At 40.2% G+C, this 16,378-nt stretch overlaps 1 protein-coding gene across 1 annotated transcript; it reads right to left on the minus strand.

Annotated features, from left to right (window-relative positions):
• Nucleotides 1–3,990: 3,990 nt before the first annotated feature.
• On the minus strand, nt 3,991–5,043 carry MC3R (melanocortin 3 receptor). Its single transcript, XM_074888206.1, has one exon. The coding sequence runs from the start codon at nt 4,966–4,968 to the stop codon at nt 3,991–3,993; it is 978 nt and encodes a 325-aa protein (XP_074744307.1). The 5' UTR covers nt 4,969–5,043.
• Between the last annotated feature and the right edge of the window lie 11,335 nt (nt 5,044–16,378).

Consider the following 16,378-nt stretch of genomic DNA (forward strand, 5'->3'; position numbering starts at 1 on the left):
TAACCCTGGTCCCAAACTAGGCTTCAACAAACAGAAGCATCTTATTTCAGTGAAGAGGTAATCAAGGTATTTGTACTAATGGCCCTACTGATGACCTTGGTTGACTGCATAATTCTGTGCTGACCTTGGTTGACTGCATAATTCTGTGCTGACCTTGGTTGACTGCATAATTCTGTGCCTGGTCTTTGTTATGTAGCCATTAGGCCAAATGCTTTAAATTATAAAATATTTAGACCCTTATTGATGGGAAAATTGCATGCACAGTGATGAATTTTATATAAAAGAAACAAATCTGACTGTAATTTGCAGAATATGCTGTGTTGAGATAGCAGGATAACTCATGCTCCTGTGAATTCAAATATTTGTCTGAATATATGAGGGTTTTCTAACCAGTCTTTGAGCTGTAATCTTATAGTGCTCATGAACTGCCTGATTTTCTTGCAGAAAAGCTGAATCAATAAATCCATATACATGGCACCTTTAGATGAAAAGGATATTATCTCGGTCTGCCATTTTTCATACTGTCTAGGGCAAAACTGCATATGTCTTGTTCAGCCCAGTACTCTTACCAAGGAAGAAACATTTCTTCTTACAGATTTTACATTATCCTTAATAATAACAACTCTGAAAGTATTCAAATTTCACTGCCATTATAAACAGAGGCAGATTCTCAGCAGGTAGAAATGTTGCTCTGGTTACTAGCATATGTTAAGGACTGCTGCCCTGTACTAGCATGTGTTGCTGTGATGTCTTTGTTCTGCTGTATGTACACAGCTATAGGGTGCACTGCTGGGAAATGATACTGTTTTGGGGGGCTTCTGCTGATGTTCCAGTCCTTGCATGTCTCTTAAATGAGTCCTGACTTGAGCTTCAGCTCTGTCACTGAGGACTGAGGATGGCTGCACACCAGTTCCAGGACTCCCTTCTCACTGAAGCATTAAGATCAGTCCCACAACTGATAGCAGTGGTATTTCCTTAGAGTGCAGTCCTGTTCTTCCCCTCCCTTCCATTTCACACCTGGAGCTGTAGCTATTAGTGTTCATTCCCTACCTCCTATTATGGGGTTCAGTCCCATGACTCTTCTTTCCCTTCCCATCACAGATGGGCTTGTGATGGCTACCATCCTGGCTCCATGCACAGGACTGCACCATAGATTTCCCAAGTATGAGTTAGATTTGGGAATCTGGAACTGGGGCTGGACAAACCCACCGTCCGTCTCCGTGGGTAACCTGTGGGGAGGAGCTGTACCTTCACTGGCAGGTGCCAGAAAGCGTGAGAGATCTTTGAGGGATTTCATGGATTGTTTTTCTATCATGTTTGCATGTGGGATGGAGAAGTCTGGCTTTTTTTGCTCATTTTTGTGTAGCTCTGTGGACAAAATGTAGAATTAAGAGGTTTTTGCCCGGTGTTAGACTCTATTTCTAGTTTTGTGAACCAGACCACCAGGATTGTGGTTTGACATGTCATGGTGCTCTGACAGAAGCAAACATGATTCTAAGTGATGTCTTCAGATTGTTTTATTCAACAGATGTATGTTTTGCTTAAAGGCAAAGCACAGTATGAATCAGTCTCATCTAAAATCACTTTTAAAAAGAGAAATAAGTAGGACATCAGGTGCAATAAAAGCTAAATACACAATAACCTGAGGCAGAATATCATGGCAAACCATGCTCCAGAGTATAAAGATACATAACACTGACAACACGTAGAGTTTTTTACAAGTAGGTACAGTCTTTTCACACCATGAAAGGCCAGTTGTGTGGTTTCCTATGCTGATGTTTCAGTTCATCTTAATGCGCCACATCAGGTGTTGCAGAAGTAAGACAGGCTGAGCTGACAGAACATTAATTTGTGAGACACAAATAAGGCTGAAAGCATTCACGTTTAGCTTACTTGGCAGTTGTTGGGATTTTCTCTCATCTCGACCTGAAATGTGGAGAATATTCATCTGTGTCTGTTCTGTCATGTGCTCCACAGTGACCTTGGATTTTTTAGTTTATTTTTTTTTTTAAATTAAAAGTTATGATATTAGGTAAGTGTTGGAACAGTGGGAGTGTTGGGAAGGTGGAAGTCTGGAGATGGGATTATGGGAGGAAATGAGAACTCAATTAGGGAATTTAGGATGTGATCAGAGGACAAGGGAAATAGGGAGCATGACGTTGGTTTGGGCTGATGGGCAGAGTATAACCAGAGCACAGGGAGAGATGTTTCTTGGCCCCATGAAAATTATACACTCCACAGGATTGGGAAGTTAGGTTGCTCCCCTACATAGATTGTAGGATGCTGAGAATAAAACCCAGTCAAACAGGGGTCAGTATTTGCAAACTGTGGGACATGTCTTCCCCATGGACAGTCAGAGCTGGGTTCTGGAGGCAGTAGCAGTGAAACACCATCAGTCTGGGTTGTACCAGGACTAGTGTGTGAATGCAGAACTGGAGGCAGAGTAGATTGGGAAGCTCTGGTCTGGATAACTGTTACTAAACTGACAAAAGGAGAACCCCAGAAATAACAGCAACCTAGCAATTCCACTCAAATAAGGGAAGGGGAAAAAAAAAAAAAGTCTTCAGTCAAATGAGATCTTTTAGTTGTTTGAAAGCATAGACAACCCCCCTGAGGGTTTCAGGTTACTGCCCCTCCTAAAAGTGAGATACCACAAAGGTGCTAAGTAGACTTTAGAACGGCTTAGCGTTTTCTTTGTCTGGCACTGTCTGTGATACTGCCCGTATGTTGTAATATATACAAATCGTGTCAGCCTTTGCTCAGTTACAATATGCTATTTGAAGGCCACTTACATGGTTTGTTCCTATAAAAAGCAGAGACAAAGACTAAATTATTGTAGCTGAATTTACGTGCTTTACATGCCATCAACTTGCACACAGAGTTTGAAAATGATTGCAAACAGCACGATGCTTTCCTGTTTCCAGTGCAGGAGTGTCCATCCATCAAACTCAGTGTATAGCTCTTTAAGTAAAAAGAGACTGACCTAAACCATATATTTCCCAATGCATAGAAGTCATATCTGCCATACACATCATATTTCTTCCAGGTACCTAACTTAGCCATGCAGCTTTTACACAAGGCTAAATACAAACTGTTTTGCATTTCATTCCTTATGTTTAGATCTGTGTAGTCTTCAAAATTTTCTAGGGATGGGTCTCATTGGTGACAATTTATCAAAAGGAGATTTCTGTGACTTATTTTGTTAACATACCAAGTAGTACATTGATCAGTGCATTCCAGTTTAAAAAACTAAAATAAAAATTCGAGGATATAATAGTCCTATATCACAATAAGTAATGTAAATGCCCTCTTCATATGAGTCACTTCTATCAGGCAGCTGCTTAAGTCACACTATGACTGATACAGTAGCTGTTCCTTTTCACTTAACTGATTTCTACTGAAAGAATATTTCCGTGCAAGAGGAATGTTTACTTTCACCCTTCAAAAATTTTACTCAGGATGCTTTATAGCAAGCAGCATAAATGTCAATCAGTTCTTTTAAAAGAAGGTGGAGGCATGGGAGTAAGTGTAGAGCAATGCTGTTATGTGTTGGTGTTTTGATTTGTCTTGCAAGCGAATAGCTTTCCACAGGAGTTACTAATGGAATCTTTTAGAAAACACTGGGCTGTTGATAGTGGCACATAGGTAAAGCAACAGGTAAAAAATAATGGTAGAGATATTATTTCAATCTCTATAAAATATTCCCTTTCAGGATTCATTTTTCCAGTAAGTTTCTTAAGCTATTTTGTAAGCCACTCTGGATTTCCATCTGTTATAACTATTTAAATAATTCCAAATAATTTAGTTGAATCTGGTTTTCATTTTGAAAAGTATGAATCAAGGCATCAAGTAGAAGGTTATTTTTTCTTTCCTGTGCCCTTCCTTCAAGCACTGCTTTTGAAGTGGAGCTGCTGTGTATCTAGATGCATATATATATTCATACACCTATTGTGTGTATCCTTTCTCTATTCTCAACACAAAGCTAGAGGTTTACAGCATGCACTGTCCCACACTCATGCCGTAACAGCAACACACTATTTCTTTGAAAGTCTTTCTCATCTCCAGACTCCGGAAAGCATAAATGAGTGGATCAATTACTGAGTTACACATTATCAAGACCAGATATGTATTGAAGTGTGAAGTGTAGCAGACGCAGTATGGATTCATTGGGCAAGAAATGATGAGAATGAGGTGAAGAAAGAAAGGTGCCCAGCAAACAATGAAGACACCAAGTAATATAGTGATGGTGACAGCTCCCTTCATGCAGGTACGTTGGTAGGGCACCCCGTCCACAGGGAGGGCTGCGATCCGCTTAACATGCAGGCGTGCGAACAAGAACATGTGAACATAAAGGGAGGCCATGAGAAAGAGCATGGTAAAGAACATGGTGATGAGACAGACAATGACAGTTTTGCTTTCCGAGTAGGCAATGAATATGATGCCACAGATGATACAAGCAATCCAAATGACCACAATCAGGGTTAATGCTTTCTTCACAGTCATGATGCTGTGGTAACGGAGAGCATAGAAAATAGTTATGTACCTGTCAATGGCTATAACCAAGAGGTTGCAAATTGAGGCTACCAAAGAAATGCAAATCATTGAGTCAAAAACATTGTCCATGTGCTGAATAAAGTGGTCATCAATGATCAAATAGCCGTTGCTCAGGATTGCAATCATGATAGTCTCCAAGGCATTTGACATGCTCACTAGCATATCTGCCACAGCCAAGCTACAAAGGAAGAAATACATGGGAGAATGTAGGTTTCCATTCTTCAGCACTGCAAGAATGACAAGGATGTTTTCCAGGAGGCTGATGATCCCTAAAGTCAAGAAGACCTCAGCTTTTATGAAGACCTGCTCACAAAATCCATCACCACTTCTGTTGTTCAGAATTGAGTCATTGAAGTCTTCAGTGACATTAAGCAGCACAGGCTGAAAGGAAAACGCAAAATGTGTGGTATTCATTGCCAGCAAAGGAGGTGAATTCACAAGAGATTACAGATCTGATAGAGCACAGGTTAAAAAAAAAAAAGAAAAAAGGGGAGGAAAAAGAAGAAAAAGGAAAAGAAGTCCTTCCAAGTTGTTGCTGTGCACATGGGACAGAATGAAGCAAGACTTTTCTTTAGTCACTTTTACAAGTAGAAACATAAGAAAATCTGCATTTACAGTGAGTTTTTTTGTCAGTCACAGGCTTCTCTTCTCCTTTATAAGAAAGTGAGCTTCAAGTCTTGCAGGCATCAAACAGTTTTCTCTGAAGGGAAAAATCAGCAGCAGCACATTGCTGGTTCTAGCTCTCCTGATGATTAAAAGCAGGGAGTTTTCTCATCTGCTGTTGTCTGCTGGGGCCAGTGCAGTTTTGTTGCCAGTATGTTGCAGCTCAGTGAAGTATCTCTTGCTATTTCTGTGTCAAGAAAGGAAAAGAGAACTAAGGGGTTTTATACATGCATGAAAGAAAAAACAACTCCTACTTAATCCTCCGTGAAGAGCATTGGCCATTAGAGAGCAAGCACCTTTCTGACTGACAGCTGCAAACACCAGGTACAGCATCCCCACCTCTGGCTCCACCAGCAGATCTGAAACTGTCTGGCGCCCTCTGCAGATAGAGAATAGGATGGATTTGCCTTAAAATTGGTCTGAAAAATGGGATTTTCATGCAGCATAACTTGATGCCTGTTCTCGGCAGCCGGGTCCTGAGCAGAGGCAGGCAGCTGAGGGTGGTAGGTGTTCAGGGACAGGCAGGATGCCCATGCGCTGTCCTGGCCTCTACTCCTCTCCTGTCCTCTTGCCTGGTTTGAATGGGCTGGCTGAGCCCTGAGTTGAGTCCAGAGAATGCCCTGCTTGAGGACATCCTGGGCTCACTTGGGCGTTGGACCTTGTGGTTAAAGACAACAACACGAGGGTGAGCTGTAGCACAGATGGGCTGTGGGTGCAAATAATATGTGCATGATATAGTTGCTGAGGTGCTCCAAAGGCTGTCATTAGCTGTATAACATTGGTTTCATCACAGACAAGCTCCCAGGGATTTAATTCCTTGCCCACAAATGGTTTGGGTTTTGTTTGTTTATGCTGATTTCTAAATTTCTTGCTCACAAATGAAGCAAAGTGCAGGTGTGAGTCTCACACCATGCTTTCTCTGTGTCATGACTTTCCAGCTCTGCTGAAGGATCTCAGTCAGCCTAAAGGCTTAACCAGCTCCTGTAAGATGATTTTTTTTTTTTTTTCTTCTCTTCCTTCTCCCTCTCTGCAGAAGTGTGCTATGTTGTACTGGCAGAGAAAGGTCATCCCAGGAGGACCAGAGGCTCAGCCTGTTATTAAACCAGTTAGATGGAAGTTAATCTGTAGCTGAATTCAACTTTGAAACCATCTCTGGCAGTGGTGGTTTCAAGGACAGTCCTTCAAGTTTAATTGCCTCAGTTAAACCTTCTCTCTCTCTTTTTTTTTTTTTTTTTTTTTTTTTTTTAAATACTATTGCCCAGTTTGTGAGAATGGACACTTAACGTTGGTCTGGTTTCCTTGGTAGCATCTCCAACAGCCTGAAGCCTTCTGACCTGACTGGTCTTGAACTTACTCATCATCCCTTAAATCTCTGAGGAGTCCTTTATTCCTAAGAGTAAATGCTGGCTACATGGGACTGCTCTGATATCAGACCTATTTTAATGAAGGTTCTTCTAGTAATCTTCATGGGAGGTTCATGTGAACACAGAGCTGTGGGATGAGTTGGTCTGACCCAGTGTGTTACTGGGTTGCTGGGCCTGTCTCCAGTATTTCAGCAGGCCCATGCACCCTTGACCACCTGAACTAGAAGAGTTGCCCAGCTAGACATCTCATCTGGAGAAATGAAAAAAATTTCCATGTGCCATTTCTTTTCTTTATTCTTTCAGAAGTAATCCTTCTCCCCAGCAGCTGCTTTTTCTCATAGGAGCCCACCATAACTGATCTTAACTGGAATTGTACTGATTTTAAGCCTATGCAGGACCAGGCAGATTTTCAGTTATCATATATTAACAGGCAAGTGTAAGGTAGATTTTCCTTGCACATTATTCACTCACACTATATCTCTGTCGTGAATTTTCTTATTTTGATTTTTTTTTTGAAAGTGCTCACTGATGTCTGTATACCTCATGACTTGTGTTTTGCAGAAGTACTTTAGAATCAAAGCCATGTCATGTATACTAACGTTTGGAATTTCTATTACAGGTTTGTTAGTTCAAAAAGTCACAAATATTTTCCAGTTTCATTCTGAGCCCACAGAATTATTATCGTGCACCCATAATTCAATATCAAGAGGCTACAAAGCTCAAATTCAAACTCCAGATGATACATTTACAAGGACAATAACCAGTGCAGTAATTTTAATCTGAAGAAATAGGTGGGGACTTGCCCACCAAGTTGTCCGCTTAACATTTTAAAGATCTTAATTGGTTTCTCAAAGTCTCTCCCTAAATTCACGTGATGTCTTTTAAAGCAGATAATTTGTTGTTTTAAGCTATCTCTCCCACACCTCTAATCTCACAGCAGGGAAAAGATTTTCCCTCTGTTCAAGTGTAGCAGTTATGGATTGAAGCCTAGAACAGCTGTATTTTGTGCAGTGAGCCCCAGTTGCTTCTTGCCAGCTTTCTTGAGCTGATAAAGTGCACACAAGATAGTGATTTCAAGACATAATGACTGTCACTGGCCTTGTAAACGTTGTCTTTCCAAGTGAGGAGGAGCCCATCGTTGCAAGGCTGGACAGATGTACCTCCCTGCCAGCTCTGTCCTTGGGTACTGTCTTGTGAAGTGGCAGGTGGAGGTTGTATCCTCCCAGGGTGAGGACAGGATCAGAGGCAGAGCTCCCATTCATGGAGGAGAGCTCACCCTGGAGGAGTAACATCCTCTGGGCTTGGCCCTGGATTAACTGCTGATGGAAGGGCACTTGTGTTTTAGGCACCCACATGTAAACCAATCCATAGAAGTGCTTTGCCATTTACATTCCAGTCCTGTCTTTCCCATCTGGTTAGTGTCAGCAATATACTGCATTAGTTCTGTAAATATCGACTCCAGAATGGCCCATCCCTTGTTGCCACACAGTTTCAAAAGATCACTGCAGACACCTTTCAGCTGAATCTGAGAATAAGAGGTCGTTAAATAAGTTGCATCATGAATTTCAAAATGTATCTGACAGCAGGAATCAAGCTACCATTTGCACTGAGCTGCAATTTGAAGTGGAAATTGAATGTTATACATCAAAGTGGATTAATGGCACTATTAGCTTTGCCATTAAGTGCTAAAAATAGTGGGCTAGGACCTCATGTATCTGATTGCAAGCTTAAACTGACTCTAAGGTCTTTGCAAAAATGGGAAGAATCTGTGTTTGCACAGAAGACAGCAGAATGTTAGGCCTTATTTTCAGAAGGTGTAAGGGGATTTCTCTGCTCAGCATGCTACATGATCTGGAATTTTGCAATATATTTTGCAATAAGATATAATAAGTTGCTGCCCCTCAGCTGTCAGTTCCTGCTTCATTTCCAGAGATACAATTAGCAATTGTGTCTATTGCAGTGCAAAATACACAGGTTGCTCTAACATTCACCACAGCATTGCAGTGGATTTGCATCCTGATAATTGCCACATTACATCTGAGGAGTGGCAGCTTATTAAAATACACTAAAATGATGGTAGATGTTCATATCATCCATCTCCTAGATAGCGAAGTCTGCTTGTCTTGGGTAGGGGAGTAAAATACCCTTCTCACTTCTTGTCTTGGGCTCTGCAGTCCATGATTAATGTTACATTTCAAAGACTTCTCTGAAAGTGTTGTGAGAGTATGTTTATTTGACACCCAGGGAGCAGTGTCATCCTTCTGCTGTGTTCTTCATTATTCCCTGGAGTCCAAACCCAAACTCAGTGTTGAAATTATCGACACTGCTGTTAATATCATGGTGTGCTGAAGGAGAGAAGTCCTTGGTTCCTGTCCCTGTAGTTGCTATGCAACTGTCACCTACTCTCTGTAGTTCCTGATGCCATGTTTAAGTCTGACAGCAGCTGGGGCCATAGGTCAGAGGAGAATAGGTGCATGGAAAAGGGAAACATCTCTTGCAGCATTAAGTTCAGTCCCTTGCTGTATCAGCAATCATTTATAATTATATCGCCTCGTTCTTGTATTTTAATCTTTCATCTTTCAGCCCCAAATCCCCTAACTGTATTGTTCCTCATAGATGAAGAGGAACCTGTGTGTTTCACCGATTTGGCATGACTTTGATTTAGTTAGACTATCATATTTGTAATGACCAAATAGGTGGTAATAAATCTTTATAGTTCTAGCCTCCAGAATTACCCTTTTCTTTCTCATTTTTTGTTAATATATTTCTTATGATGAATCTTCACACACCCAAAAGTTTATAGAGACAAGGGGTGATTTTTATGCTTGTTTTACTTTGTGTTTTTACTATAAGAACTTAACCTTCTGTAGTCTGATTCTGAATACAGCAGTGCTTTTCAGCCTCCAGAGTGATTTACTGGAGGTGGATTGTGGAGGCGGTCTTCAGGGTCTTGCTTAGCTGAGCAATAGGAATCTTTCAAAATGCACTTAGAGTTCAAATCTTGTATTGGTCCTGTATACAGATACCAGCACTTGGGTAGACTGCTACAGTGAAACCCAATTCTTTAAACAAGTGTGACCTGAGTTTTTACTGAGGGAAACACTCTTCTGTGCTTCTACACCCAATAATTAAAAACCCCTTAAAAATAAAAAGTTTTAGCATGTTGAAGGCCAGATTGCAAAAATGAACATTGAATTCCATTGTGAAAATATCTCCCTAACTCTGGAGGCATTTGAACTCAATCATCACCAGCATTTTGACCCTGAAGATTTCTAGATACTAAAGATTTCTGCGTCTCAGCCTGTGCATGTCTCAACTTTGGCTGATGGAGCTACTTGTGCCTAAGCCTGACCAGGATCTGTAAACCAGCTGGACAGACACCTACAGGTACTCCCTCCTTACTACACTCTATACCTGTGACCAGATTTGACAATATTTAGCAGTGACCACCTCCTTTTAGAATGGGTTCAGAGGAAAATGCGTCTTTACTCTTTTGTATTCTGGGCTACGGATTAGAGCTCTTGCCCACAATGTGCAAGACCTAATTTCCATTCCTTTCTTTGCCTGGAAAGATAAGACAGTTTATCTTCAGGTTCATGTTTTCATATATCACCAGCATAAGCCTTGATTTGTCAGGGTTTTGCCCTGTACTTTCAGGGCAGCATAGAGCTCTGTGAACTAGCAGACCATTTCTTTAACAGTATCTTCTAATACAGACTTGCCATGATCTTTGTTTATCTGCCAATGCCAGGGCTGAGGCTTCCAAACTTGAAATTATTATCTAGTCCATGAATCTGTAATATTGGTAATAAATGTTATGTATGCTTCATTTCAAGCAGATGGATCATGAATAGCCCTTCTAAAATGTGAGGGCAACCCACCCCAAACCCACAAAGATCAAATGGGTAAAATGTGGAAATTAGATCTATCAGGATGTCTCTAACTGAGGAGGCGTTTGTTCATGTTCTTTCTCTCATCGTTTTACAATAAAATAGCTCCCTTTCTAAGAAAAAAAAAAAAGCAGCTATAAATGAGATGATGTCAACACAATTAATGAAATATGGGCTGCGATGAAGTCAAAGAAAAAGGTTTAGCTGTTTTAACTACCAGCAGAAATGAACCATTTTCTTTGGTAAAAACCTCAGTCATATTTTACAAAGCAGTTAATATTGTACGGTTTCTTTTTTAAAAATATTATTACTCAGTTGTTTCTTCACTAGTTAAACTATTTAATCTTCAGGGAAAGGTAAAGAGAAAGTAACATCTACGGCTAAATGTGGCTAATGGAGTTTTCTAGAGAGAATTCCCTTGTGAGGTTGTTGAATGAAAAACCTTGTTTAACACTTGTCATGAGATTCAAGATGATAATGGCTGATAAATGCATATAATTTTGCTTTATTTTCACTCTTTTTCAATAATAGCTTGTGCCAGACAAAATTGGAAATTGTAAAGGAAATTAGAGGATAATAAACAGATGGTTGCTACCATGCAGCAGGTAATTACTACTCTCCTGTGGTTCCGAGTAGCCAAAATAGTGAGTGAAATACTCTTGAAGACCTCTTCTCAGTTTTATTCTTTATAGGAAAGGACTTAACAGATAAAATATTTTTTCTTAGCAAAGCAAATGACACTATTTTTGAATTCTGTGCACATTTCTGGAGTGCCCATTACTTTACAGGCTTTGATTTGGAAATATCTGTAAACATGTGCTTGAATTCATCATATGGTTACTTCCTGATGGTTACTCAGCTCTCTACTGATATGCAGAGTTATTCTATGCTGAAGATCTGCCTTAGTAGAGTTTTAGATTTTTATAATGGACAAATTGCAATAAATTAAACTTCAGATCTTATTCACCAAATAACTTACAGATCATGAACCTCTCAAGTATGGGCTTAGTTCAAGAAAAAATGCTGTTCAGTATTTTTCACTGAAATTATGAAGACATCACGAGTTACAATAAATAGTGGAAAAGCTGTTTAAGCTGTTTTTTATTTGGAGATTGTCAAACTGCAACAAAACTAGAAATAGGAGCCTCACAAGAATCTGGCAAAGAGGGCACACAATGACACTGCTGTAAACACTCAGATGATTAAGTGCTATCTACTAAAATGCTGTGTTTTTCTTGAATGTCTTAGGGTAATAGCTTTCTAAGAGCATATTTAGTACTGTCACATTCACAGACTGCAGAATCACTTGCAATATTAGATATCAGATGCAATATTGGAAAGATTTCAATTGTGTTCTTCCAAGAAGTTGTAGTTCATACACTTCACAGTCATGTCCATAGCTAATAACATTATTTTATAGTCTGAGGCAAGAATGAATCTGACATCAGCTGATTTCAGTGGAAGTTGCATATGTCTGTACCAGGTTACTGGAAGAGATTTTCAATTTGGAAGAGTAGGTCCTCACCCAGAACAAACTGAAACCCTGCTGAAGCAGAGCACTAGCAGTTTGCATCATTTAGGATGTGACCCACTGAATTTTCTTTCAACCCTCACTGGAGCAAAAAGCACCAGTACTGCAGATGAAGAGGTGGCCTGCCAACCCTTGTGATTAGTGAGGAAAAGGAACATGTAATAGTGATTGTGATGAGGTGGCTTTCAGATGAGTGTTTCTATAATTTCAGCCAGTTAACAGGTTAATTTAAACAGACTCAACTTCTGGACATTATATACAATTTTTCTTCTCATCCAAGGGTAAAAGGAGACAAAGCAGACCTGATTGCAAAACACTTACCAGCACCTGCAGGTGCTTTGTCATATTCAAGGGATTTTAAGTGCCTTAGACTAATAATACTCAGTATCAGTTTTGTCCTCTCATTTACAGAGTGAAAGACAAGCAGCCGTGATTGAGCCAGATGCATTCTGCTGTTCAGCTTCATCAGTGCCAAGAATCTCTGGAATATCTTCCTCATCTCCCTGGAAGCTCTTGTCTTCATAAATCTCATTGCCCTGCGATACTGGGGCTGAGCAGTGGGTGCATTTGACCTTTTAAAGCCTAATAACCCAATGCTGCTGACTGACCTCATTCCTGGCACTATAGATAACTGTAAGACTTTGGAGACTGTCAAGCTTTAAAGATGATTTTACTGAGCTGTCAGATGCTGTGAGTGGATGGATATTGGGGCAGATTTTTCTGCTGATGCTTAGATCTCTTCGATTTGCTGCTGTACTTGGAGTCCAGTGTTGCTTCCTTGCAGACAAAATACTCATACAAGAAGGACAGGAAAAAACCTCCCACAACCAGAAAATTGAAGCTTTTTTCCCCCTGATGCTGCCACTCCTTACATGCTAGAGATGGACTGTATGCTGTGCCTATCACCAGCCACTCCTAGACCTGCAGAAGTAACAGTTTCAGGCTGTTTAAAATAATGTCTATTTGCATGTCTGCCTATTTGTGTGTGGCCCCATGTGAAGATTGCAAAAGAAACATCCTTGGCTGACTAAGTCATCTTTGCCAAAAAAAAAAAAAAAAAAGAGGAAAAAGAAGGGGGGGAAAAAGTCCCTCATGTGTTTACTTGGTTGTTAGTTCACATTTCAGTGTATGGGATTTTCCTGAAATCAGTGGGAAAGGCCATGGGATGGGTGATTTCCTCTTTCTAGCTGCAAAGAACACTCCCATAATACTGCTTCTCTCAGACACAGTGATAAGAGCTATCAGAACTTGTCCTTTAATTTTAATTATGAGTTAGGTCTAACTTTTGTATTGTTAATTTGGTCCAAGGATTTCCTGTTCCAGTCTTTTGGTGTTTGGAAGATACTGTCCTACGGTTGTAAAAAATTCAGTGCTTTTATATCCATTCCTTTTTGCAAACAACTTCTAGAACAGAGTGGGGCAGTCTTTATTTACTTTTTATGGTTTAGGGGTAACTAGGACTAGCAAAAGCCTGTGTCCATCTATTAAACCAACTGCACATGCACAATCATACTGCTGCCCTTGGAGATGTTGCCCTTCAACAGTAAAATGGCACTTAAATGCACTTCAGGGTTAGAGAGATTCCCTTTTCTAGATTCTAAAATTTGCAATATGAGACAGTTTTTTTTGAGTAACGTCAAGCTAGAGAGTATGAATATGGAATATTTTTTGTTAGAAACAGAATCTTCTCGATTTGAAAGAAAAATATATTTAGAAAAAAATATGGTTCATGAAACCTTGTATCCATTTATTATGGAAACCAGAAGTGACAGCTAGTTATCTCGTACCATTTATTGTTCCTTCTTTTTTTTTTTCAGTTCCAGTGCATAAGGTTATTTACATATCTTTGTATTTAATAATGTATGTTCAGGTGTTTCTGAATAGCACATTTTCCCATTTAACACAAGAAAACAAGTTTTTGTTTGTACTGAATATTGTCTTGACAAGAAAAGGTGTTGTCATTGAAAGGTTACATCTATTGCTCATCTTACACAACTTCCCATCACAGAAATAATTAAATTCCAGCTGAATTCACCAAGGGCACTTTTGTTGACTGCTTAGAAACTTCTCAAAATGTTTTGTAACCTTGTTCTTCTAGCACAGTGCCTCAGAGGACGCAGGTGCCAGAACCCTAAATCGATGAAGCTTGACCTCGGGAGCTCCCTCATTCAGTTATCTGAAGGATATTGTGTCACTGCTTAACAAACTTTTGCTGAGGGGCAGAGTGAACCTTCAAACCGTTTCTGCTTCCCCTGACTCCAGTCACTTTGAATCTGTGCTCTATTATTCCCTTTGTCTTCTGGACTGGTTGTTATTAATTAATTTATATATATACAATGAATGTGTCTAAATACAATATATGAACAATATATAGGCATAGTACTACTGAGGATTTTCTTTATGTGAGTCAATGCTGCCTTTCTTCCTCCAAGTAATGCCAGCTTGAAGGGCTTGTGTGGACTGTCTGGAGAGATTATGTGCTAACAGGGTGTCCAGAGCTGTGTCACTGCTATAAATATACACCCTGGCCTAGTGGGTTATTGTTCTTTCACTGGCTAATTAAATGTCAGAGCAAGAAGGGAAATAAAATACTGCCTTTATCATTTTGCAGTGGAGATATGAGATTCAATGCCAGGATACCTCGTTACTGTATCTTAACCACAAGATACTTTTTTCCCCAAATGTAGTTCTCCTTTCCCTCTCACTCCATGAAAAGCAGAGAAGTAAGCTCATTCAGTCAGTGAGTCTGAGCTTCATGTTTTCTCCTCTATAGCTGGGCAGCTATTTTTCTTGAAATCTCTTCCTTCACTTTCTGTATTAAGTGGGAAGCAATGACTGAATATGGCCAAGCTCTGCAGACTTCCCCTTGCTCTTTCCATTGCCCAGCAAATAGCCTGATGATGAATAACTCAGTGACACCGAGGTTGGAATTTCAAAAAGCTCTTAGTAATAACCTGCCACTGGCAAACATTGGTGGCTAAGGTTTCTAAATAACAGCTATAGCTAAAAATACAGAATAGAGTGCAGCTGAGTGCTCCCTACATTGTAAAATAGAGGATAATGATGAATACTTCCTGGAGGGAAAATTGGCAGGGCAGGGTCTTGCTTTAGCCCATTTCAGTTTTCTGTTGCTGCTGCCTCCCAGGACTGTGCCTGCAGACCTATTTTCTTGGGGATGCTCTTTCAGAGACTGTGCCAAAAGAGACTGCCCAAAGGCAAGTTTTATTTCAATGAAATTCCTCATTTGAACACTAATTTTGTCAGTCATTTTTAAAGCCAGTATCTAGGAATTTGGCTTGTGTTCACTGAGTTTAGTGATGTATAACAGCCCCTCTTCAGAAAAACTGGGTGTGCAAATGTGCTTGCTAAAGTTTTGGTGGCCTTTCTTGAGCTTAAAATTACACCACTGCATGTATAAAGAAGTGTGAGGATTTTGGTGCTTGGTCATTATGTTTGCAACACTCCTGTCTAAAGCCTGCAATGGGATTAACTGTGTACAGCACAGATGGAGAGCGACATGCATAGCTTCAGCCAACAGGATCACTTACTCAAGACACGGTGGTTGTGTGTGTAAGCCTTTTGCTTTATTTTTACCCTGTGCTTTGCTGACCGAGACTGAAAACAGAGGAGGTAGCTGTATTAGAGCTGTCCCAGTACATGGTGCAGTGGCCAGGATGAAATGGGTGGAAGTGAGGAGGCAGCTGCAACCTCCTGTCATCTTTTTTTAATATTTACTTTTCTCAAAACCAAAATATCCTTTTTAATTGATGAAAGGACTGAAGTTTCAGAAGGAGGTTGCAGCAGAAGAGATCCTTTTGTCATAAAGCTGTTTCCAGGATGAAAAGACCATCTTGGAACATGGAGGACCCTGAATTTTCTACCCCTTTTGCACCTCACTAGAGGGGTGGTGCAGCTGGGTTTCACAGCTTTGAGAAGAGTGTTCTGACTGTTGCCATCAGAGGCTTTCAAGAGCCAGGATTGCTTTACCTCTCTCTTTGATTCCACAGCCAATTTCTTACTATTTCAAACCCTTCAGCATCTACCACTTGCCCCTGCTGTGCCCCAGCCATTCCCATGAGCTGGTGGACACAATCACTGGAGAGTCCATCATATTCTGACTCATCTCATTTAAGCCCGTATATACGTCTCTCCAATTTTAAACTGCTTTGATGAGCCACTTTTTTGATAGCCTGAAGTTCAGGTTGTGTCTGGTGCCATCTTGTGTCACAGAGGAGTAAATATATAGAGCTGTCATTTTTTAACTTGGAATAATGTGTCTTTTTAATTTAGCTTTAGGGTGCGGCACTGGATGCAGCATCAGTGTTAACAAGTGCTATTCTGAGTTCTAGAATCTTGCATGAATATGTTGTAAGCAG

The sequence above is a fragment of the Strix uralensis genome, chromosome 18 (assembly GCF_047716275.1).
Source record: "Strix uralensis isolate ZFMK-TIS-50842 chromosome 18, bStrUra1, whole genome shotgun sequence".
Lineage (NCBI taxonomy): Eukaryota > Metazoa > Chordata > Aves > Strigiformes > Strigidae > Strix > Strix uralensis.